The 25,635-nt window shown below is 38.0% G+C and overlaps 1 protein-coding gene and 1 long non-coding RNA gene across 2 annotated transcripts; one reads left to right on the forward strand and one right to left on the reverse strand.

Annotated features, from left to right (window-relative positions):
• Nucleotides 1-2,777: 2,777 nt before the first annotated feature.
• Nucleotides 2,778-12,448, forward strand: LOC147760574 (uncharacterized). The gene is made up of 3 exons (XR_015335397.1): nucleotides 2,778-3,079; nucleotides 6,547-6,672; nucleotides 10,487-12,448. It is a non-coding gene; the product is annotated as an uncharacterized LOC147760574 (long non-coding RNA).
• On the reverse strand, nucleotides 11,755-25,052 carry LOC106162619 (uridine phosphorylase 1). The gene is made up of 8 exons (XM_087016845.1): nucleotides 24,676-25,052; nucleotides 20,674-20,785; nucleotides 19,899-20,060; nucleotides 19,627-19,741; nucleotides 19,199-19,269; nucleotides 18,280-18,418; nucleotides 17,816-17,962; nucleotides 11,755-13,815 (listed from the first exon to the last, which is right to left on the reverse strand). The coding sequence occupies exons 1-8, from the start codon at nucleotides 24,708-24,710 to the stop codon at nucleotides 13,670-13,672; spliced, it is 927 nt and encodes a 308-aa protein (XP_086872971.1). The 5' UTR covers nucleotides 24,711-25,052; the 3' UTR covers nucleotides 11,755-13,669.
• Nucleotides 25,053-25,635: the final 583 nt, after the last annotated feature.

Below are 25,635 nucleotides of genomic sequence, written 5' to 3' on the forward strand. Positions count from 1 at the left end.
AGCCAGGGCGTTCTTCTTTCATAATATGAAGATTGATGGGGACCTTTTACAACTGTCACCCTTTTCAGGCTGCTCTCAGGGCGACAATGGCGGGGTCTTTGTTGGTGTGTCAGCGCGACCTGCCTTTTTTTTATACCGCTCGAAGTGCTCAGCTTGTATTACCTGTACTGTGAGCTGGTATTGTATTGCTATTACCAGTGCTGTAATCTTGATAACAACTGACACACAATCTTCTCCACTCCATCCGTGGCCCTGAAGGTGTTACTGATAGCCTCTACCAGGGCTACAGGTGGATCTATCGCTATATATTCACAAATATGTCTCTGGCAATTCATGGCAATTTTTTACTGTCCAAGTAGAATTTTGATATAAAATTAATTAAATCACTCAGTTGACCTTTGGTAAAGAGTATGTTATTCACAAATGTCTCTGGCAATTCATGGCAATTTTTTACTGTCCAAGTGGAATTTTGATATAAAATTAATTAAATCACTCAGTTGACCTTTGGTAAAGAGTATGTTTCAGAGCACTGGCATAAAATTAGCTGTTTCCAGTTTGCATTATTTTAGTTTCATTTCCTGAAAACGGCCTGGGTGAGCAGGTCACATCAGAGTTCCAATAGCTTTAATAGCCTCAAGGTGTTGGTTATGATTTCTGGATGACGTCATTCGTGCTTACGTAAGACTTTGAAACATGATGTGACTACATGTATGGACGATAATGGTCGCAAACATTCGAAGTCGAGAAATTGAGAGATTTATTGTTTGTCGTGCTACCAAACGCTAATACTGCGTCGAAACGTGGAACAGTACTGGAACTCGTGGAAATGAAATACAGTTGACAACCTTATAATTTTTTGTATTTTTAGAAATTTAAAAATTTTGAAAAAAAAAAAGAAAAAACAAGAAGGTGGGGAGGGGAGAGGGTCACTGGCTTGGCTTGACAACCTTATAATTTTTTTTTTTTTTTTTTTTTTTTTTTTGTATTTTTAGAAATTTAAGAATTATGAAAAAACAAGAAGTTGGGGAGGGTGGTGAAAGAGGAGCTTGTACGCAAATGTCGAAAATGGATGATGACAGAAATAAGAATTATTATTGTGATTTGTGCCATTAAATCTTCGTTTTGAGAGAAATTCTGGGCCGTTACGTAAAATGATATAGGCACAGAGCGTAGATGAACACATATTCAGTGGTACGTCAAAAGGCATGACCTGGAGATATGACAGAGTTTGCATTTGAAAAGCATAATTCTGGTCCGCTGCAATTTTACTCCCAATTTAATTTTAACAAAAACATATCACGTTGCCCAGAAGGATATACTGGAGCTAAATAACGTGGTTGAAAGAAATTCTATCCTTCGTAACTCCATAAAAAATAAACGGGGGTATTCATCATAACCAATGGATTAAACCATTGAATATGACTAAGGCATAATGCGTAGCATGACGACTAGTTATGCTCACCTCTTGCGCAAGAAAACATTTTATCATTTTCTCATTATTGCCGATCCAGCAAATTAAGCACAGATTAGCCAAAACATTTTGGGGCGTAAGCATTTCTATCAGCAAGCTGCCGTCTCAAAATGTGGTATTTAACTCCACTTAAGCTGGGGAAGATATTTAAGTTATGAAGTTCTATGATTGATATTGACGCGAACTTATTCTCTCCACACTTTTTCGGATTTTGTTCAATGAGTTATTCATCTTAATTAAGGGTGCATGGCCACCTAAATTTTACCTCACGACGGGAACTACGTTTTACCAAATTTTCGTCTTGTCTTGATGACTGCAAATTCTCCGGACTGCCAGGGACCCAGTTTTAGGTTTTAGGGTCACAAAAATTAACGTTTTACATTTCTAAAAAAAAAAAAAAACAAACAAAACATGATCTCAGATAATTAATACTGCTCAGTAAAGTGACTCAGTCGAATGGGTTTGCTTTGAAAAGAAGATTAACCGAAAAAAATGAAGGAATGAGTCAGATGTGGTTACATGAAAATTGATATTTCACAACATATTTCACTGTTTAGATTTGTTTTTCGTGTTTTTCCTTTCAAACACAATAATGGTTTTCAGTGGTTTAGAAATGGTACAAGCAACTGTTCTAGACAATTACCTGTGAAAAATGGTTAACTTCCTTCCGCTGATTCACAAAGTAGAAGAAAATCCCCCACAAACTTTCCCTGTGAACCGTCGCAGAATAACTAACTGATATGGACGAAAACACCAGTAATTTCATGTAATCATACAGACATTGGTCTAGAAACAAAGTTGTGAATTATTGCCATGGCAGTCTCTACGTACACAAGAACTCGAAAACTAACTTGAAAGGGAAAAAAACGCGTTCAAAGAGGTACAACCTCGGGGAAAAGCGCGTTAAAACGTTGTTATTTTTTTTCGGAAAGAAAATTACAGAAAACAAGTGAACTTCTTTAAGGGCAAAGCTTTGTCCACTGTTGTTTTTTGCTTTCTGTTGGTCTGTTCCTGACCAGTCCGAGGCTCTCGAAAATCCCTCCGTGACAGTTTGTGTGATCACCGCACAGGTTTAGGGGTTGATTCTGTCGTAACACGCTTCATGCCAACACATCGTGAAGGAACAAAACGTAAACTATCGTCCTCTCCCTCCTTAGCGCGGGTCAATTCCCTGTTCACTGTGCCACTGATAGTCCACGAAATTGGAATATTGCGACATATGTATAAAAAGAAAGATGTATAGTTCATGCTCCACACCAATATTTAGTATAGTATGGTCAAAGTAAAAATACGTCTATTCCTTGCTATGGTGGACCATCACGGGTTCAGCTTGCACTATAAAGTAGACCAGAAATTTCGGGCTTACAGTTAACACCGACTTTCATTCTGAAGATAATATGTACAGAGAAAACTAAGAGACAGTGTAACAGAGAGTCAGCTCGCCATTAGATTCATATAGGTTAGGGTCAGCGTGACGTAGTGACGTGACTTAGTGTCTCAATATTTTGGACGGGGTGTCCCTGTACAAGTCAAAGGGATCCGGCCCCTATGTCATACTGACCACAGGGGGCTCTGTTGACGTGACACCGGACGCTGGTCTATAACAAGGTGAGATTTGCTTAACTTTAATTAGTTGATCCAACACGTGAGTCACCAGAGTCAGCGTCAGGTGACAATTGTCGTCTGCTTTGTAAAACCGCCGCGATCTGTGGATAATGTGCAAGAAGAGGAAGCGAAAGAGGGAAAACCCTATGACTAATATGATTTTCTGTTATCCATGGGCGTTGCCTTAGAGAAGAGGGGAAACAGAAAGGGGAGGGTACTTTTTCAAATAAGATAAAGAATGAAAAAAAAAAACATTTCAATTCAATGTTTAATCTTTCATTTAAGATTTTGACAAAACCAATATACTAATAATAATAATAATAATGTCACTCAAAATATTTTGGAATCAAGGATAAAGCCCAGCCTGGAGTGTAGAAGGTATATAGTTCCAAACATAGAACTCTGTGCATGTACTTATTCACTCCTTCGTTGGATTATTTGTCTAAATTGATATGCCCCCTGTCCATATTATCAAACATTAGCCACTAATACATATAGCTCAAACATTTCTCATCATCATTATTTGATTGTCTTTTTTATTTTTATTCACTTATCTGCGGGGAATCCTGGATTGGAAAATGAATAATTTTTCAGAAAATAGCAGAATCATGTAATTAACGAAAAAGTGTCCACGCTTTTTTTCCACATCTTAAAAGATTTAATCCAGATCGGCTTCCGGAATTTCTATACTTAATCAGCATAACTCAAACGTAAGACCTCCATATAGGATTCGTTCAAAGCTTTACTCTGAGTGTACTAAAACTCCTGGTTAGTTCATCTGGAGGAAGCTCTATTGAACGCGAGCTGTTTAAACAGTCTAAATGAAGTCAATCACGTTGATAACCTCTCACTAAACTCTTGAAAGGATTGAGGCAGGTCTATAATACCCAAGGTCAACAGGACTCAATCCTGTCATTACACTCCAGCCCAGGGTGCTCCTGTGTCAAGACGTAATCCAACCCCTCTGTGTCAACTTTCAGGATTTTAGGAGTAGGATTTCAGAAATAAGACCCCATTCCCATACCTAGATCGATCTAGTGGGATCGGTCCATCGCCGAGGGGATTTACGCTAAATTGCACTCAGCTTAAGCGGCTTAGATGTCTGGAACCACTGAAGATGGTAGAGGGTAATTAACTATCGTTTAGCAGCTTCAGTAGGCGTGCCAGACATCTAAGCCACTTAAGATGAAAGCAATTTAGCGAGAATCCCCTAGATCGATCTATGTATGGGAATGGGGTTTTAGGTCTTGACTGCTGCGTCTTGTGGACAGAGGACGCTGCTGTGGACGGGGTTTGGCTGACACTGGCTGCAGGGTTGTCGTATATGATATATTCTACAGACATCAACTGGATACTGTGGCATATGAGAGTACATATCTACGTATGACAAGTGGTTTCTTAACCCGGGGAAGTTTGTTACCTTTTGTATAACATTACTGTATAATCTTTGTGATAAATACACGATTCCTGAATAGGAATTTCTCATTATTATTATAAGTCTAAATAAAGATAAACCTATGGTATATTTTCACCGGATGCAAGTACACAGGGGGATTTTATAGGCTGTTATTTTTCCAGAAAGATTGGAAACAATCAAAAGATAATTATAAACAATCACCAAATTCAAACACAGCAGTAAACAGAAGTCATGACACCGCCTTCTTAGTCAACATAAAAACGTGATGATTCCAAACAATAAGTTTTTATGTAAACAAATGTCAATTTTCATCTAAGTTTAGACAAAAAAATCGACGCACTCAGCATAAAGATAATAGATTGATGACTGCTTCGATGTGTACATTTAGGCCCTCTAGTGTAAAAATGAAATGAAGTCACCATACTTTGTGGGAACGTAGATGTACAAAAAGGACAATTTTTGGTAAGAAATGAAGCACGTTTTTTGATCGATAAGATTAAAATGGTTTGAATATTTCAGTTTTTATCAGTAACGAAACGCAGGATTTGAAAATGTCGTGCCAGACAGCGTGTGGGTGGAGGGAAACCCGGAATGTTGACTAAAGTCTTAGGAAAGTATTGGGTGGTTGATGACATTTCAGTTTTGATAAATAGCACGCATCCATGGAGTAATGTGTCTACCGTACTCGTGGTATCAGCTGTCATTATATATATTTTATGTTACATAACATAAGACTTACCTCTCACTATTGAAAACACCATAATTTGGCCTACGTGGTGTAATATTACATAGTGCTTTTTTGTCATTTGAATGACTTGAATGGCACTGAACTTTTTGCGATGATTGTTTCACTTGGTAAATATTTCATACGGCTGTTGGCATGATGGATGGCAAGTTATGAAATATTTATTGTTTGAGCAATTTTAACGATAATTTGGCCTATACTGACTATAGTTCGCTGAGACCTAGGCCTACACTTGCAGCATATTATTTCATTTTTTTTACTTAAACAATTCATAAAAGATTTGTCATCTCGCTATCCTTATCTTAGAGTGTGTTTGCGCGTATGTGTGCGTTCGCGTGTTTGTGTATCACCAAACTCTCTTTATCTCTCCATATCAATATCAACAGGGAGCACCTTACCAAATGTCGTCTGCCGTGTGCAAGGCATGCTGGGTAATCTGTGGACGTCAAGGGCAAACAGGATTTACGACTGCAGAAATCAATGAACTCAAAATACAAACGTGCCATTCACAACAAAGTTTTTAAGGTTAAATAAGGGAACGGCTCTTGACAACTGGATAAAAAGCTAAAGTGGAATGAAAAGATATTGCGTGAAAAACAAGTTATTCTGGTAGGCTGATGGGCCTTCATAATGTAACCATTCGGGGGGATTTGTATTTTCCAAAAATACGTCAACTTGAGACCTTTCGTTTTATGTTGAGAAGAACAGAAACTGGTTAGGGCTCTTTTCAGTCATGGCGCCCCCTTTTGTTAAAACACTGATCATATGGATAATTTTCTTTTAGAAAACATTGATCCAACCTAAATTGGTGTATCCAGTAGGTCTACCTACAAAATTCAGTATCCTTTCCCTAGAAATAAACATTAGAAAGAACTCAAAGGTAAATCATAATTGGTAAATCCTAGATAATTAAAAAAAACCTTGACTGAACTTTTCTGCGTCTTACCCTGGCACGACCTTACAAAAATAAATCCCGCGTTCCCCAGTCCAGTAATGATTCCTGGGTTCATGCACAGGTCTTGTGCGCGTCCCTTGAAAGCTTTGTTAGCAAATCCTAAACATCCACCATCAACAAAACAAAGAACTAAAACTTCCCCTTATTCTTTTCATTATAATTATTCTAGTTTTATTCTTATTTAAGAGTACCTTACGAGGTAGCACGTTCATATAAAACATACTATAGGAGTTGGACCCAATAGGAACAAGAAACTTTACACAGAGACCCCCCTGTTTAAAATTCTATACAGTACCGCATATACTGCGTTGACAATCATTTCCAACGAACTGTATTCTTTCCTTTTTTTCCAGCAGAAAATTAAGAATGCCGCGTTCCCTCAGGTGGTAATTGGAAATGGCGGCCTAGGTGTGACTTGGGTTACAAGTGGCCGGGTTAAGTGAACCGAAATGTCGAGTGAGTTTGATGAAAGAAAACTTGTAAGTTTGAGAATATCTGTTATTTGACAGACAAAATGGCATGCACGACTTTCTGTGCAAGTGTTCCCCCTGTACCTTCTTTCAAGGGATCACTTTTGATCGGTTGCAATTAAGTAGGTATTTAGAAAAAAAGATTTATTAAAAGAGCAAGGGGACAGAGAGGCATACAGACAGAAATATAGAGCAGAAATATGTGGGATGTTTGACACTATTTGGGAAGAGTAATAATGTACAATCCTAGTGTTTATCATTTATTTATTCATAACAAATATTGTCTTATTGATCATACCAGTAATGCCTTGATAACATTAGATCTGTGTATTCAACAGACATGACAGACACCCTTGTAGACCTGGTATGCCACACATAAAACAACTTAATTGAGAAATTTAGAAAACTCCATTCTTTTCTATCAACTTCATCACACTTTGCACCCAGACTCTTTCAAATCAGCTTGCGTAAACAATCTTTGTTTGCATATAATTTAAAATCTGCGACTTTTTTCATAACGTTATTAACCATAAAGATTGAGCACGTTTCCTCACTACCGCATGTGGCACTGCTCTGTTTTGTCACTTAAAAAGGGGAAATGATACAATGGATTTTTGACCTGCTACAAAACTCGCTTCAAGTATTGGATTTATTTTCATTTTAGAGATTTTCAATTTTTTCGCTGAAATATCACTCGATCCCCCTGAGTTTCTGATTACTGACAGTGACTTTACCCAGCACATACCCTCATTTTTGCCAGTTGGGAACTTCATGATTTTACCAGCGAGTTAGGTAAAATTCTAGTATATTAGCTTCAGGGTGAATGAAATGTGGATATAGTGAGCATACATATTCTTCTTTTAAATTTATACAGCGAAAGAATCGAGAAAGTCTTAAGAGAGAAATGGGATTATTGAAATTAACAAATATCTTGTTCTATTTTAAGAGGATGGCCACATTTACCTTTGTGTGCCTTTTAATTTATTGTTTGGTTCTAAAATCTTCATTATAACTCTGCCCGGGGGTCAACTAGGGTCACGTGATGTGAACTTTGTTTACTTCGAAACACTTCATGAACTTTGGCATGTGATGCATTAACTTGCTGATCCCTGTGAATTATGGCATTTAGGTTTCATTAATTTTCATTAATTGTAAAAAAGAATATAAGAAAGAAGGGGTTCCTTGTCATAATGGTTCTTGATTCACACTTTTTCCCAAAAAATTTGAATTGTTTTTGAATTTATTTTCGTATATAATGTCACATATCAACAGTCTCAGCCAAAGAATTAGGCCCTATGTCATGAAAGTATTTTGACATAATTGCACTCTACTTTTAAGTGAAAAAAACAAACAATCGAGGTTAAAATTTTAGTATCATTTTCCCACCCAAAAGTAAAATAAACCAAATATCTGAATGAAAACTAAGACAAGGAGAAACCAGTTTATTCCCTTAGGATAGAAAGTGTGCAACTTTTTGTAGACAACATCAGAGTGAACACATGCAACAATACTAATTTTGGACCGAAAAAGTAAAACATAAATCTGATAATCTTCATGCCGCGGGGAAGAAGCTGGTTTCACTAGAGACAATATTTCAATTGACATATCTTTTAGGTCTGAAATAACATGGAAATTAAAACATGAATAAAGTCGTCTAGTTTCCCCGAGGCAGTACTACCAAAGCAAACCTAAATCTTTTGACCTGAAAATGTAAAACATAAATGAAATATCCTTGTTACTTCGGGGCCGATGCTGGGATTTGCTGCTGGAAACTGATTATATATCTTTCATACCCCCCCCCCCCCCCAAAAAAAAAAAAAAAAAAAAAAAAAAAAAAAAAAAACCGCTCACACAAATGAAATATCCTTTTACGTGATGACAGCTTTTGAATAAATACAAACTACTCACGCTAGCGTACTATGAGTACTATTGCCTTAAACCTAATTGTCTGATGAAAATTACACGTATTCAAAGCAAATAAATCATGCTGAACAATTTTTTTTGCAGTCCATAATATAGAATTACTCAATAAAACAAATTCTGCAAAGTCAATAACGGTAGGGATTATGACTGTCATTTTTACATGTTCATATTGATTATTAATTTTATTCGTTTTTTGATACCTTACGGTAATATCATAGACCCCATTTCCATAGATTTTTAGATCGATCTATCCCTGTGGGGAGTCTCACTAGATTACTGTCAGCTTGGCCGGCTTAAGCATCTGTCCCGCCTACTAAAAGCTGTAAGAGGGTAATTAACTATGGTGCCCGCTCGGCTGACTGCAATTTAGCGTGAACCCCCAGGGAGTTAGGTCGATCTAAATCTTAATTTCTAGATCGATCTAAATCTCTGGGAAAGCACCCATATACACGTACATCAGTCTGTCACAGCCACGGAGAGTAAAAAAATCTCTATTTGAACAGTATACACCTGAGTTTTTGTGATTTTTCTACGAAAGAATATCATTCACTCCATAAACACTATATCTCGCTGTTGAAATCTTCCCGACCTCTCCCACGCTACTCGGGAGTCAAACAGAGAAATTAATCACATTTCGCCAAAACTCGGGTCACTAAACTGAAGTCCAGTTTGTAAATTTTAACCCTGAACTATTTACTGTAGTACTTTTATCTCTGAGCAACATCGTCACCACAGGTGATTAATCGGGTTGATGAGGCTAAAACATAACAAAATAGATAAGATAAAATTATATTTACTTGAAGATCGGTTTTCCTTAAACGGTCTCATCACTTTGTGTTCATTGCTGACGTCCAGGGCGGCCTGAAAAACGTTTTAATCTGAATGTAAGGAATGAGGCGCATGGGAAATTCAAGGGGAAGAAAATAATACCTAACATTGTGTTGTGCGTGCGCGCGCGCGCGTGTGTGTGTGTGATGAAGAAAAAGATTATGCGCGCGCGTGTCTATGTGTATGTGAGAGAGAAAGAGAGAGTGAGAGAGTATGTGGGCGCGCGCGCGCATGTGTGTATGTGTGTATGTGTGTGTGTGTGTGTGTGTGTGGGAGAGAGAGACACAGAGAGAGAGAGAGGAAAAGAGAGAGAGACAGAGGGAGGAAAAGAGAGAGAGACAGAGGGAGGAAAAGAGAGACAGAGAGTTGGGAGCGCTCGCCCGTAGTTAGTGGGTGGGGGTCGAAAGATTTATGTAAATCTTATCTAGGTACCCGAAGGTTTCATGGTAAAAGGTCCACATTTTCAGAAAAAGACCCCCCCCCCCCTTTTGAAATTGCTGGCTACGGGTCTGGGAGCGGAAGTAGGGCACGGAGAGTACTGCTACCAAAACGTGAACTGCCTGACCACAAGTCTACCGTTTACATCCCAAGTTCAATGTTTTACTGAAAACTAACCCATAGAACTGTGAAACTGGGGCTGATCCATTTGCTTCTCAATTGAGATATATATTCATACATAGCAAAACGAGCAATGCTATGATGAAAACTGCCGTCAGCACATACAATAATTGCTAATTATACTGATGGCTCTTATCAAACCACGATGACGTGAAACATTGTGCAACATATGGCGCTAGGTACGGGTCATGTAACAACAGCGTGTTTTATGAAGCTATTTCTAATGTCGCTTACATTAACCATAACAATTAGTGTGATAGTAAGCCTTTTATGTTTTATACACTATCTTTACCAATAGAACAAAACATTTCTGGGTGGGATCACGCATTTCAAAGTAACAGCAAGTTGAAAGATGCATTTGTTTCAAACCATGATCAATGTATCCCGTCATGATGAATTATATATTTTATATAATTCTCTGAATTATTGCTAAACATTTGTATTTCTTACATAGTGTGCATGTAACTCCGCACTATTGGCAAAAATGGAGACGGGTGGGAGAACAGAGCGACCAGATCGGCTGACTGCGGTGAACTAATCGTAACAAGGTCCACCTAACTTATCAGGGAACATGACTTTTAAAAAAGGGACATCTGTCTGTAGAATAACGCCGAGCGTTTCCTGGGTCCCCGGCTAGCGTGACAAGAACCCATAAGACCTCCACCACATCCTTACTAATGCGGGGAAACGTGCCGAAAATACTGATAAATTTTCAATAGGAGGAACTTATCTGAAATTAAAGAAGAAAATTGTTTATTTCTTAACTTTTGTTGCTGAACTTTTGACTTTGGTCATACACGAGCAAACAATTGTAGGGAATTACTTAAGAGGTTGGTCTCTGTAATTTGTGCCCAGGGGGTCTTAGAGAGAGAAAACCCGCGTGTCTGTAATGTAGAGTGAACAGAGGACACCGGCTTATAAGGAGAGAGAGAGAGAGAGAGAGAGAGAGAGAAGGAGAATACAGTTTCTGTGCATCAAGGTGAACTCCCGTTCATATATATATATATCTAAGAAAGATGTTTTTTTCCTGAAAATATTAAAATCATATCCGAAATTCTTCGTTCTTTAAGGCTGCATATTTCTGAGGTATCTATCGTTGTGTGCTAGCAACAAGGGTCGTTCCATACCTCCAAATTTAGTCTTTCAAAATTGATCAAGAAATGAAGCTACTTATTATAAGTTTAAAAACCTCCATGCTTAATGTCAACTGCAATAATCACAATCGAGTGCAGCACATCCAGTCACAATTAGAGTTTGTCTTCTCTAACGCAATCTACGCTGACACGTCTTTGGGAACGTTGTTCTTGATCTTCACCTTTTTTCTTACACCCAAATAATTTTTTTGTAACTATACAAAAACAGATTTGTCTTACATTATCAAGCACAACTCTAAGAATATTTAGATTTCCAGTACTAGAATACCACCGAGATACAGAGAGAGAGGGAGAGAAGGCAAAACTCTGGCACAATATCGCTAGACCAAAATGGAAATATTTTCTGGGATAAAATGTTATCAAAGGGGAAATATGCAGAAAAATGAGTTCAATCTCAGAGTAAATTGATGTCATCCCAAAGCACAGACAAATATCAAATTTGAAGAACAAGGTGTTGTGTTATGTATTGCGGTAGAAAAACGCGTAATATTACAGAAGGCAATCACAGTTTCCCCAAAAAAATCTTAGCCTTCACGACAAGTGCAATTGCCAATTTAAAATCACGTAGTCAGCTTCTATAATGCAATTTATTTGAACCAAACTTCCAATTGTGTTCACGGTGGCAGAGAAAACTTCCGGTAAAATTGTGTCATATTTTTATATTTTTAGGTTACTCCGTTTGACGTCCGTTTTTTACTTGCGTATACAACACGCTGCCTTTAAAAATTAAAAGAAAAATGTTCGTTGGATGGCGTTTAATTTCCAATTAACAATTTCTTTCGAATAAATACCAAAGTGACTTTTATTCTACACGATATGATTTCTGTTTGCGTGAATCAAAGAAAAGCAAAAAACACATGACGTAATGAAACAATCAAAGCCAAAACACATTTTACGTTAAAGGTCTCGCGCTCACCCTTGGTCAAAAAAGCATAGACCGATTGCACACGACGTCAGTTACTGCCCACTTGACTTAAACCTTTGCAGCATACTTCCAAAGGGTGCCCCCCTCCCCCCCATCCTTCCGGACTCTGCTGCCATGTATTTTTGGTAGTGTTTCAGATTATTACCACCCTCCCAAAAATTGTAGTTCCTCCACTGCTTTTATACATGGTTTACACAGAAAGGGCGCAATGTGAGGTCAACCTGCAAACTGCAGTATATCAGGATGCGGACAGTGACGCTAGAAGGTAGTCCAGCGATGACGTCGGTGCAATGGGTCTATACGGATATCTACAAAAACGCCATACTGAAAACCAACACTCATATAATGTTATAGCACCAAACAAGCAAAACCTGGCCATTTGAACGACTAGAATACATACAGTATTCTTTGTAAAAACTAAAAACTCTCAATACAAGTGAAACTTTCAAAGTTAATCTGAATTTGACATATCATAAGAAAAACCAAAATGCTGGCAATACTTTAACTATAAACTATGAATATGAACAGGCAAGACCGGCAGTTAAATGATTACATTGAAAACGTTGGCAGAATGTATTTTGCACTTTAAACATACAAACGATATAATACTGTTAAATATTCTAATGACGGTGAACATAAAATCTAACTAAGGTAAATGAAAATAACAACTGGATATCATAAAGGATGTTTGATTTTGATAAATTTAGAATAATAATACTACGGTTCACATGGCTTGAATTCCTCGTTTTATGGCACAAATGAGGTATAGTGTACGCTATGCTAGTTTTGAATACCGATCTTGTATAGTAATAAACCTGTTTGTAAGTTTTTGTCATAAATTTAAGTCCATCCCTAGACAGATCCCATAAAATTCACAGCACACCACAAAATAAAATATATCATACATAAATAAAATCCGCTATATTTTACAAATATCTAAAAGTAATACTTCATGACGGACATAAAGCCACTGGTCCCACTACCATTTTCTGAAAGCAAAACTATTTTAAAATCTGAGAAACAGACACTCCTTCTTCTGAAATTTCACTTTATAGTTTCACTAAATAATTCATGGATGCTGCTTCGAATAGTTTTCAGATATCTCACTGGCACTAACTTTGGCAAAAATAAAACAAGTTTTGAACTTGTCACTTGTATTTTAGTTATAGTAATTGAAAAAGAGGTTTTTAAACTTAGGAATATAGTCAAAAATAGTCTATAGAGGTTATGATAAAATAAGAAAACTCTCAAAATATTTCTCTCTTAATAAATTGATAAGTTGTCATCTATGTAAAATATTAACACATATTTGCTGCACTTTTCAAATTCAATAAAATTGTGACCTGCATAAAAACAGCCACACTTTTTTTTCTTCAAATTTTGTCGCTGAACAGGCTGTTCCAGTGTTGCATTTCATGGGTTCTACATCTAGTGACATGGCAATGTGACTTGTGACAAGTAGATATATATACAATATACAAACACCACAACACTTCTATATGATCCATCTTTCTCTCTTCCTCACAAAGCTGCAGGAAATATGATCAGTGTTGTGAAATCATTTTGATGAGATTCCGAGCTGCCTACGAATGTATCTTGCGACAATCTTCTGAGGACGTTGCTGCCACTCGCTCATGATTTCGTGTGGGGTGGACACTTGATCTCCCTTCAGGCGGTCCAGGAGGGTGGCACACACAACTGCACCTGTTGGAGGAGGGGGCAGAGAATATCATATAAAACTGATATTACAATCAACACAAAACTAACCCTGGTTTCAGGTTTGATGTATGAATGTTTCTTCACTTTCAAATGTCCAGACCAGTATGCAAGCCTATGAGACACAACTTGCACCTTTTGATGTGAAGCTGAATACCACAGTACACAGTACTCCAGCAGTAGTGATGGTGAGTGTGAAAATACTGATTTCTTTGATAACATCAAAAAGGACCATCCCAAAGGGTTTATTGCTGCCTACATAAACATTAACAGTTTTCGCCACAAAGTAATTAACATCCGTGAATCACTGAGACGAGTACCAGTGGATCTACTAGGCATAGCAGAAACCAAGGTGGACGACTCATTCCCAGATGAGCAGTTCAGAATTGATGGTTACCGGCTGTTTCGACGAGACCGTGATGAAAAAGGTGGCGGTGTCATGGTCTACATCAGGTCGGATATACCCTGTCGTCGGATGAAATGACATGAGACCGAAGCTGTGGAAATGATAACTGTGGAGGTAGTGCCTAATAAAAAGTCAAAGTATCTCCTCATGTGCGCTTATAAGCCACCTAGTCTACAAAATGCAACCTTTACTGAAGAAATGGCTAACATTTTGGACAAAGCTCACAGTAACTACACCGACATATGTGTGTTAGGTGATCTCAACTTCGATTTGCTACATGACGCCAAAGGTGAGCCATTAAGAGACTTGTGTGATCAGTATGATTTGGAGCAGCTGATAAAACAACCTACAAATCACACTATTCATGGATCTACTCTTATAGATGTGATACTTGTGAGCCGAGCTGACAAATGTGTTAAATCAGCAACCATGAATACAGGATTAAGTGATTCGCATGACATGATATATGTTGTGTTCAAACTGTTTGCTGCCAGGCTGCCAGCAAAAACAGTGACTTATCGCAATTATAAGCAATTTAACATGGATTTATATACTCAGGAAGTGAACTACATTCCCTATACTGTGTGTGAAATCTTTGAAGACCCATCTGATAATTACTGGGCTCTTCAAACTATGCTCAGGGAGATTATGGATGAACATGCACCCCTGAAAACTGTCAAAGTGCGAGCCAAAGAGGCTCCTTTTATGAACAAAACCTTACGAAAGGCTGTGCGAGACAAAAAACGACTGCAAAATAAGTTCAGGAGATTCCCTACAGATGCTAACTGGGAAAAGTACAGATCTCAAAGAAACCGTACAACTCGCATAAGGAAACAGGCCATAAAGGACTATTTCAATGCCAAGTGCAGAAATGGACCTAAAAACTGTGATTTCTGGTCTACGATAAAGCCCTTCCTCACAAACAAAGGGTCCAGCGATGGAAACTCCATCATGATACGAACAGAAAATGCCATTGAGACTAAGCCGCAGGAAGTAGCCAATGTGATGAACAATTTTTATGTGAATATTGCATCGCAGATTGGGGGTAACCTTGATCTAGATCAAGGGATGACCTCCAATACAGACTTTGTACAACAGTGTGAAACTTACTTCACTGATCATCCAAGTGTGCAAAATATCAAATCTAGTATGAACAATTGTGATTTCACTTTTGAACATACCACACCAGATGATGTAATGAAAATCATTAAGGACATGGACACTACTAAGGCAACAGGTTGGGACAGTGTACCACCGAGATTACTGAAACCTGTAGCTACATGCCTTAGTCACCACATCACGTCAATCTACAATCAGTGTGTTGATACTTGTGTATTTCCGGATGGTGCCAAACTTGCTGAAGTGGTGCCACTCTTCAAGAAGGATGACAATCTTATCATGAAAAACTACAGGCCTGTTAGTATCTTGCCTGCTTTGTCCAAAGTACTGGAGAAGATACTTCATCATCAGCTGGCGCCTTTCCTTCAGCGGATCCTGGATCCCAGGATGGCCGCTTATAGGAGAGGATACAACTGCCAGTATGTGCTTCTTCGCTTGATCGAGGACTGGAAGCAGTCCTTGGAAAATCGCAACCACGCAGGAGCCATCCTAATGGACCTGAGCAAGGCGTTCGACTGTTTGCCGCACCAGCTCATTATCGCCAAGCTCAGGGCCTACGGCATGTCGCAAAAAGGTTGTGCCTTGATATGGGCGTACCTTTCGTCACGCAGTCAGAGGGTTAAACTCTCTGGACATGTCAGTGATTGGCTACCGCTGGTAAAGGGGGTCCCGCAGGGTTCCATCATGGGACCGATCCTCTTCAATGTCTTCATGAATGACATTTACGCAACGATCACCAGAGCGTCGTTATACAACTATGCTGACGACAACACTCTAGTCGCTATGCACCCAACCAGACAGGAGGTGATAGAGACTCTAACTACAGAGTCAGAGACTGCCATAAAGTGGTTCAGAGACAATATGATGGAGGCTAACCCATCTAAATTTCATGCTATTATGTTAAATGAAACTACAGATAGAAATACTATCAGTATTGATAATGCTAATATCACCACAGAACCACATGTGAAACTATTAGGTGTGAATATTGATGAAAGACTTAATTTTCATTATCATATCAGTGTACTATGTAAGAAGGCAGGTGCTCAACTTAAAGTGTTACAGAGACTTTCACAGTACCTTGATGAAATGTCTAGACTACAAGTCTTTAGATGTTTTATTTTATCACAGTTTAACTATTGTGCTTTAGCTTGGAACTTTTGTGGTGCTGTAGATTGTGCAAAGATGGAACGCATTCAGTACAGAGCCTTAAAGTTTGTGTATGATGATTTTGAGTCTAGTTATAGTACATTACTAGAGAAAGCAGGGTTATCTACTCTTGAGCTTTCTAGGAATAGAGCTGTAATAATTGAAGTGTTTAAATCAGTAAATAAGCTCTCCCCACCTTTCATGTGGGATTTGTTCAGTGTTAAAGAAGTACCTTACAGCTTAAGGAACTCAAATCAGTTGCTTCAGAAGCACTGCAGGACAAAATGCTATGGATTAAATTCATTAGCCTACAGTGGTGCTAAACTATGGAATATGTTGCCAGTATCAATGAAAAATTGTAAAGATCTGGACACTTTTAAAGGTATGGTCCAAAACTGGACACCCCAGTCAAACTGGAAATGTGAATTGTGTGCAAATGTATAGCCTAAAAGGCATTCTGGTTTTAAATCTCAGGTAGCCTCTAAGGCAACATCTCACTTTTATACAATCAATAGTGTTAAACACTTAAATACTTTTAATATTTTCTCAGGTAAAACAACTGCATATAAAATAAATTATTTATTTATTTAAATTTTATATCACTATTATAGTACTTCACATTAATTTATTTCATTCTGTCGGTGATATTAGCCTGCTATGGCTAGTGTTGTGCTTGTTGGAAAACTGACGTGAAATAAAATTATGTTATGTTATGTTATTATGTTATGTTATACCAAATGATTGGAAGCTTTTGGTAAACAAAACAGAAATTGTGTAACAGATATAGGGATAAGAGAGAGTAAGAGAGAGAGAGAAGAAGCAAAAGATGCTACTTTTCTTCATCATTTTCATTGTTTTCACCCAAATTGTTTTTCACCAAGCAACATTTCAAGAATTTTACTGGTACTCACACCAACTCTCCGAAATTTAAGCCAAGTTCTTAATTTGGTATGCAATTAGATCTAATTGTAGCCAATTAATGTAGAATGTTTCATTATAGGCAAAATAAATCACTTTCTGTAACTAGAAAAGCACTCTGAGAGCACAGACCTCCGCCAAGGAAGCGATTTTTGATTATTATTAATTATTGATTGGTTATTGATCCGGATCACCACCAAAAACTAATCAGTTCTAAGTTTACCCATTTCCCACCTACCCTGAACATTTCATTAAAATCGGTCTATAACTTTTTGAGTTATGTTGATGACAAACAAACAGACAGACAGACAGACAAACAGGGGTGAAAACATAACCTCCTTGGCGGAGGTAACAATTTAAAATGACAGCCAGACCCCCGTGTCATTTCCATGTTACCTTTTAATCCTGCCTGATTCAACATGGCAGCAAAACAGATACATTCCATCTCAATATTTCTGACTCCCTTGTCGTAAATCTCCCTGAGGAACTGCATCTTATCTTCCTCTGTGTAGTCGCACAGTGCTCCGTCTAGGCGTGCCTGACCTGGAAAATACAAACATGGCGGAGGGTAAAATTCAGCTATTAATTTTTGAAAAAAAAGGCCAATTAGTTATCATACTGGCATCTGGAAATAGATTTACCATCTGTATTTCTAAATTTCATTACATGCACAAAATGCCTTTGCTTAATTACAGATTCTCATAGCTAAATATGCTTTGGTTCTTACAGTTAGAAAAAATAATCATTTTTTACACTTCAATGCCTTTCTATTGTCTTGATATCCAACAGCAGCACATTTTGTATATGGTAAATAAAGATTAATTGTCAAAATGAATTACTTCAATAAACAAGTGCTCTACCTTCATAGAAGTCATCCGTACACATGGTTTTCCCCAGTACTGTCTGGAAGTGATCATCCGCCATAGCACAGTCCAGCAACTGGTTAGTAAGACCTCGGTCAAGATCTGCTGGACGGGTCACTTTCTTACCCAAAATGGCCTGGAAACATAACAATACAAGTATGATTGAAATATAAAGATGATGGATACATCCAGGAATCGATAAACTGCAGCCAAGTAATGCACATTTTTTTGGGATCTTAAAATCCTAAAAATCCAGACTTAGACATTGATTAATTTGGGTGAACCCTCTCCCCCTCCCCTCCCTCTCCCCCTTCCCTCTCCCCCTTCCCCCTCCCCTCCCTCTCCCCTCTCCCCCTCCCCTCCCTCTCCCCCTCCCCTCTCCCCCTTCCCTCTCCCCCTTCCCCCTCCCCCTTCCCTCTCCCCTTCCCCCTCCCCTCCCTCTCCCCCTTCCCTCTCCCCCTTCCCTCTCCCCCTCCCCCTTCCCTCTCCCCCTCCCCTCCCTCTCCCCCTTCCCTCTCCCCCAGGGTCGGATCCAGAGATATTTTCTGACAATCTTCCAAATTATCTTTGTTGACCTATCCTCCATTTTTGACCGTCTTCCGACAGAAAAAATTAGATACTTGTGAATGTAAACTTGAAAATCTGACCGTCTTCCGGAAGACCCAGAAGACGGCCTCAATCCGCCCCTGCTCTCCCCCTTCCCTCTCCCCATGGGCAGAATGTGGTTCAGTGGACCTGTAACATATGACATAGATTTTGATGAGAGCAAAAAGTGACAAGTGTTCTATTCCTATCACAAAGGGGAAAATATTTTATTTTTGTTTGTGTTTGGTGAATATTTTAACCCTCTTCAACAAAAGTTCATATTTTTCAGCCTTTTTAAAAGATAAGGCACACGGTGTCTGTGATCACTTACAAACTCCATGCTTGGTTTCAGCAAGGCGTCCACTGCCTGCTCTGTGATGACCACTGTACCTGGAGTCAGACCTGATGGGAACAATTCAAACTTGTATTTCTACTCCAAACTCCAAATAACTTGAAAATTTATTCAAGAAGTCAATGTACAAGGTATTTCAGGTAGCTCATTTTTTTGCAATCCATTCTATTTACAATTTTTTGTAGCTAAAAGGCAGAGTTTTTAAAGAAAATAATTTCAGTAGCTTTGAAACAAAAACTAAAATGTAAATTTTTATCACAATTAAATCAAGTATAAAGATATTGCTGACATGCACATAGTGTGCCCAGAAAGTGTGTGCTAGGTTATGCTGTCAGGACTTCCCTGGAAACACAAATTTACAGTGTCATGTGACTTCACTGTGTCATGCGACATCAAGTGTCACTCACCCAGTCCTCCTGAGGTACCAATCCTGAAAAAAGTGACGTCCTGGCAGCCAGCATGAGAAAGCAGTTTGATGATCTCGTGTAACATGATGGAAATAGATGGGATACCCATACCATGCTGAAATAGTACAACAAATCGCAAATCAACATTTGTCATTTCAGCACAACTCAGCTCTTGACAATGCAGTTAAAGTGCCTTTGTATACTTTTCTAATAAAATAAATAAATCCATACAATTTTAAACAATAAAGTGGAATTCAAGCCAAACTACTTACGCTAACTGACAGCACTGGTCCCACTTTGAACATACTGTAGCGGTCAGTGGCCTTGGTTATATTGACCAGGGTTTGACCAGCGGGCAGCTGATGTCCAAGTTCTTCCACCAGGAGGTAGGCAAAGCTCTGCATACGTTTAGGACTGCCTCCTGTACATACAAACTAGGGACAGACATAAAATAACAAAATAAAATTAAATATCAAATTGAAACAAAAAACAAAACAAAGTAAATATGAAATAAAAGTTTAAAAATGGGTGAATGAGATTGGAAAATAAATAAATAAAATTTCAATTTGGCAGTCAAAAAAGCTTTATGTTTAAGAACAGAAAAACTAACTGCAAAAAAAAAAATAATAAAATAAATAAATAAGTAAAATAAAATAAAAATAAAAAAATTAATAATGAAAAAAATATACAAATTAAAAAATCGAATTGGTGGAGTCTTTCACCAAGTTTTTTCCTGAAATTTACAAAAGAAGTAACCACCTTTACAAAACAGCAAACAGGAATTGAACTTTCTGTACTCCATAAGAAATGTAAAGAGATGCTTTTGTAATTTAAAGCTAGATCATAGATATCACTGCAAATATAGCAAGTAGATGCTGGGCTAACTTTTTTTAGACAAAATTTCTTTACATTTTTAACCAAATCAATTATAAAATTCACAGAGAAAACCTTTTAATTTTTAGACCAAATCAGAATATATTTAGTATTTTTCCAATTCACAATTCACTTGGTACTGAGTGACCCCTGGGGGTCGGCCTTTTTACTGACCTTGACATCCCCAAACATCTTCTTCAGGTCATGACTCTTAGTCCCCAGGGCAAAGTGATACAGAACATCCTCCTCCATAGTGGCAATATGGGGGTTAGGGAGATGGATACCTCTGGAATAATATCAACAGAACACAGTTCACAATATGGGGGTTAGGGAGATGGATACCTCTGGAATAATATCAACAGAACACAGTTCACAATATGGGGGTTAGGGAGATGGATACCTCTGGAATAATATCAACAGAACACAGTTCACAATATGGGGGTTAGGGAGATGGATACCTCTGGAATAATATCAACAGAACACAGTTCACAATATGGGGGTTAGGGAGATGGATACCTCTGGAATAATATCAACAGAACACAGTTCACAATATGGGGGTTAGGGAGATGGATACCTCTGGAATAATATCAACAGAACACAGTTCACAATATGGGGGTTAGGGAGATGGATACCTCTGGAATAATATCAACAGAACACAGTTCACAATATGGGGTTTAGGGAGATGGATACCTCTGGAATGATATCAACAGAACACAGTTTTTTTAAAAAAGCAAATTGAACAGAAAATAATTCCGCTGCTTACAGACATACCAGTAGGGACCCAGTTCCCAAAATATTTTTATTAAAAATTAAATTTTGAGGAGAGAGATAAGACCAAGCTTTGGTGTTTTTTTAATCCCTGATGGGTGTGCTGTAAATTCATTAAGTCTTCAGACTTAAATCCTTGATTTAATCTGTAATAGCAAGTCAATGGCTTATAGTTGTATCCCTTAAGTTGAACACAAATACCAGTTCCTGCCTGTCAGACCAGTTAGAACTGGCTACTTAATACCCAACTGAGCTGCCAACTTTACCAAACAGCTTTTGTTTACTCTCCTCTAGCAATAAGAACGGCCCAAGTCTTTTAAGTTAAAACTCCTAAAAGAACACCACTTGTATGGAAGTACCCAAAAGAAGTTTCAGAGATTTCTGGAAACTCAAAGCTGCCAGCAGCTTATCTGGGTCATTTTAGTTATGGTTACAGAGAGCATGCAGTTACAGTAATTACAGGCAAATTTATACGACATGAATTATTATCGAGAGAGAGACAGTTGCATGTACAAAATTTATATAAAATTTATTAATATTTTTTTACACTGGGTGACAATGTGAACCATACATTCCATTTTATAAAAGGCAAGGGTTTAGCTGCAGTATAAAGAATGGAACATGTAAGGGATCAGAGAGAAATTACATTAACTTATATAAGCATATTTGTAAACATCACAAAATGTTAGACAGAGCCAGCTTTGCAAAATATTAAGTTTTCCTTAATCTATTTATATACTGGATAACACTGTTAGTCGTATATATATATTACACTCTAAAAAAATAACAAATTTAGCAGTAGCTAGTAGAAAAATCACCATCATTTGTGTAAGTTTAACTTCACAAACTGGCACTTGTAAATACCAGACCCATAAATTGTAGCACCAAAGTTACCCCAATTCATTAACCTAGAATTTATACATATGGTCCCTGAAAGGTGTCTAACCATTGAATCAACAAGGTCAAAACATTCTGAACTACCTACATAATACTCTCTTGAAACCATTTGTACAAACATACATTGCATCAGGCCCAGATAAGCCTGGAATCAAAACAATTCTTAATCTGAACCACATCATAATCCACACCAAAACAATTCCTCAGCTGCTGTAATGTACTGAACCGCATGTTTGCCAACAATATCTAGAACAGTGAAATCAGAAATGCTTTGCAGGATCTGGAACAGTGCCACATGCTTTAACCAGAGCATGCTGAACTTTTTGCCATGAATCATTGCAAGTTTAAAACAAAAAGTGATGAAAAGTGTAAAAGAACAGATTATTACACATAAACCTATATTTTTCAATATTCCAAAGAGCACATATAGTTCATTGACAGAAATGTACAAAATACTTAGAACCGTGAAGAGACTGACACCTACTAAGTCTATCATGGGATGAGAGGGAAGTGAATTCTGGAACAATATTGTGGTCATCACAGCTGGACACAGGACAATGACAGGTGCTTTAGCCTGAATGCATGTATTAATTCAGAATTCACAGAATAAATCTTGATAAAATTGTCATTAAGGGAAAAGTAACTGTATCAAAATTTGTTTCACTAAGTGGTTTGTACTTACTTAACCTCTGCTACCCTTATAAGGCTTCGAAGCCTTGACCATATGAATCCATGTCATTAGGCCTATACTTGGTGTAAGCAAAGATGAAAAATTCTCTCTCCCCCCCCCCCCAAAAAAAAAGTATTAATTAATTCATCAATTAATTAATTTTCTTTTTCAGCCCTGGTATCACATGACAATAAATTTTCTTTCAGTGAAATATCTGAATGATTTAATTTATAAAAACTTGACTCATCATTTTCACAGTAAGCCCATCTTCATGTGCAGGATGGAAAAAGAGTGAAACTAATATAAATTGGAAGGAAACTGCCCGATGCCCAATTGTGGTTCACAGATGATTCCATCTGACAGCCTAATGGGAGATGAACTGAATTTAATCATCATCATCATCCGAATTTATATTATACTGGCCGGGATTAATCCTCAACAGAGGGTGGGGCCAGTCTGACACGCAGTCTTCCTCTCCAACTTGATCTATCCTGAGGGTCCTCAATGACTAGACCAAGCGCTTCCCTGTCTCTTCTCACCACGTCCTTCCAAGCTAACTTTGGTCTGCCACGCCTCTTTCTATCCTCCACTACTTCAACTTCTCGCACGCGGTTAATCCAGCCATTGCTTCTCTCTATATGCCCAAACCATCGGAGTCTACTGCGGCGCAGCACTTCTTCAATGTCCTGCAGACCCAACTTCAGGAGCAGAGAATCAGAGCTAGCCTCATCTTTTAGCTTGACATTGCAGATCCATCTGATCATGGCTCGGTCAAAATGTTCATTAAAATCAGGTTATGTTAGATCAAGTGCATTACATGGTCCAATTTCAGGAAAGTTCATTTCTGGTCACAGGACAAACTGTAGGGCTTAAATTCAACTGCCCAACAAATGAGCTTTACAAACTTGAGCATCTCTAAAAGTTTGCTATTCAGGAACTCACAGTGTGACATCTTAATTGTCAGTGAAGGGCATCTGACCTCTGTTTTAAACTTCTGCCCCATCATGAATGATACGGGTCCTAGCTCCAAATTTTCTTTATACAAAACAATTTTTTCATATATTCCTAATGAATCCCCTCTTGACCATGTTTTGACAAAAGTTTCATCACATTAAAACAAATCTGCAATGTAAATGTTCATGATTTAGTATCAGTAGTAGTGATACACCTGTTCCTTGCTGAAATATACCAGACATTTTGGTAATGGCTTCATTGTTAAGAACATTAATTATACTGCTATCTGGAAGCCATGTCTCTTCTTTATTTAATGATTAAGTTTTTATTTTCATTTTTTTTTTAATCAGTCCCCTGTTGATATTTTAAAGAATTCTTAAGAAGAATATTAAACATACTAAAAAGTTCTTAGATAATGTTATAAAATGCAATGCGTTTGTTATCAAGTTCAGAAACCCGCCGTCTGGGTCATGTTGAAAACGTCAACCTACTGAACGCTGAGCAGACGCTGAGAGCAAGGTCACCTTTACTCGGCGTTAATTTATCTATATCGGATTGATAACATTATTGGGCATGAGGCAAAAGGTTACATTAACCTTAAATGATATTGTCATAAAAACCATTTAAGCAAATAATTGTCATAATAATGAGAGTTCATAATTGGTTCAATTGCAAATTAGTTCTGAATATATTGCACGTATTCCTCGAAGAACGAGAAATTATACAAATACTTAAAAAGAAAGCAGCTGTAACTTGGAAGTCTCTTGGAAGAAAAGTATAAAACAGATTTAGCCAGGATAACAAGAGGTTTAATTATCGTTAGGTTCCGTACACGAATACCGGCTAATCAACAGAAATGAATAATCAGTAACGAAATAGTAACTTACCCGTTCAGATCGACATTCCTTCGACAGGTTTCCATTATAACAGCTTGAGCGATAGTCTGGAAACGGTGGATTTTATCAACAGATATTTGGGCTTAATTTTCGTCAAAATCAGAAATATATTCTCAATCACTTCAAGGTATTGATGATAGGGAGTCCCACAAAATCAATCGAATGTAAAAACTCTCAACGTCTTCGCGTATTTCGTCTTCAAAATGTATTGGCTTCAGAAAGAGCCCGAGCAGCTCTAACCCTGGTTTGTTTTGAGAACTGACTGTAGTAGATTAGGTGTTATAAATGGACCGCTAAGCCCTATATCTAGAGCGCAAATGTTTACGATTCTATCGAACTGAATGGAAAACACGTCTTATCGCGCGGCGAGGGCAGACAGGCCACGTGCTTCTCGTGTGATTGGACGAAAAGGAGGTGTGTCCAAGACGAGTTGATTGTGTGGTCTACAACTCTGACGTCAGCGCAACGTGCGTAATGTCTCTATTAATCTGTATTTGTTCGCTATTTAGTATTCATAATTTTGTTTCGTTGACTTTTATTCTACTTTCATGTTTATATGACTTGAGTGTTACACCGCAAGCTGCCCTATTTATTTATTTTTCCATCATTAGATCCGATAACAGGAAAAACGAAATAACCAACCTGTATAGGTCCTTATTTTTTTAAAAAAATTTCTGAATTATAAATTCAAAGTAAATAAACCAGGAAGTAAATAAATGAATTAGGAAGGTTAAAGGACTTCCGGCGCCCTGGGTATCATGTCCAGTACCCCACTTGCAAAACAATTAATAGGATGTTAAACCTGACATTCTACTGTACCCATATTCAGTCCTAGCCAGGGCCGTAGCCTCCGGGGGGGGGGGGGGGGGGGGGGGGGGGGGGGGGTAGGGGGGGGGGGCAGCTGCCCCCCCTGGGATTTGAGGTGCAAGAAAAAAAAAATCGCAAAGGTAA

Source organism: Lingula anatina, chromosome 7 (genome assembly GCF_051362555.1).
Source record: "Lingula anatina isolate TDL-2025a chromosome 7, LinAna3.0, whole genome shotgun sequence".
NCBI lineage: Eukaryota > Metazoa > Brachiopoda > Lingulata > Lingulida > Lingulidae > Lingula > Lingula anatina.

Bases quoted from the DNA above. Each gene is read 5' to 3' on its own strand.
- LOC106162619 (XM_087016845.1), bottom strand. From the start codon at position 24,710: ATGGAAACCTGTCGAAGGAATGTCGATCTGAACGG. The intron at 19,270-19,626 runs GTGAGTGACACT...TGTTCCCATCAG, and splicing joins TGGTACCTCAGGAGGACTGG to GTCTGACTCCAGGTACAGTG. The intron at 13,816-17,815 runs GTAACATGGAAA...CTCCTCCAACAG, and splicing joins GAATCAGGCAGGATTAAAAG to GTGCAGTTGTGTGTGCCACC.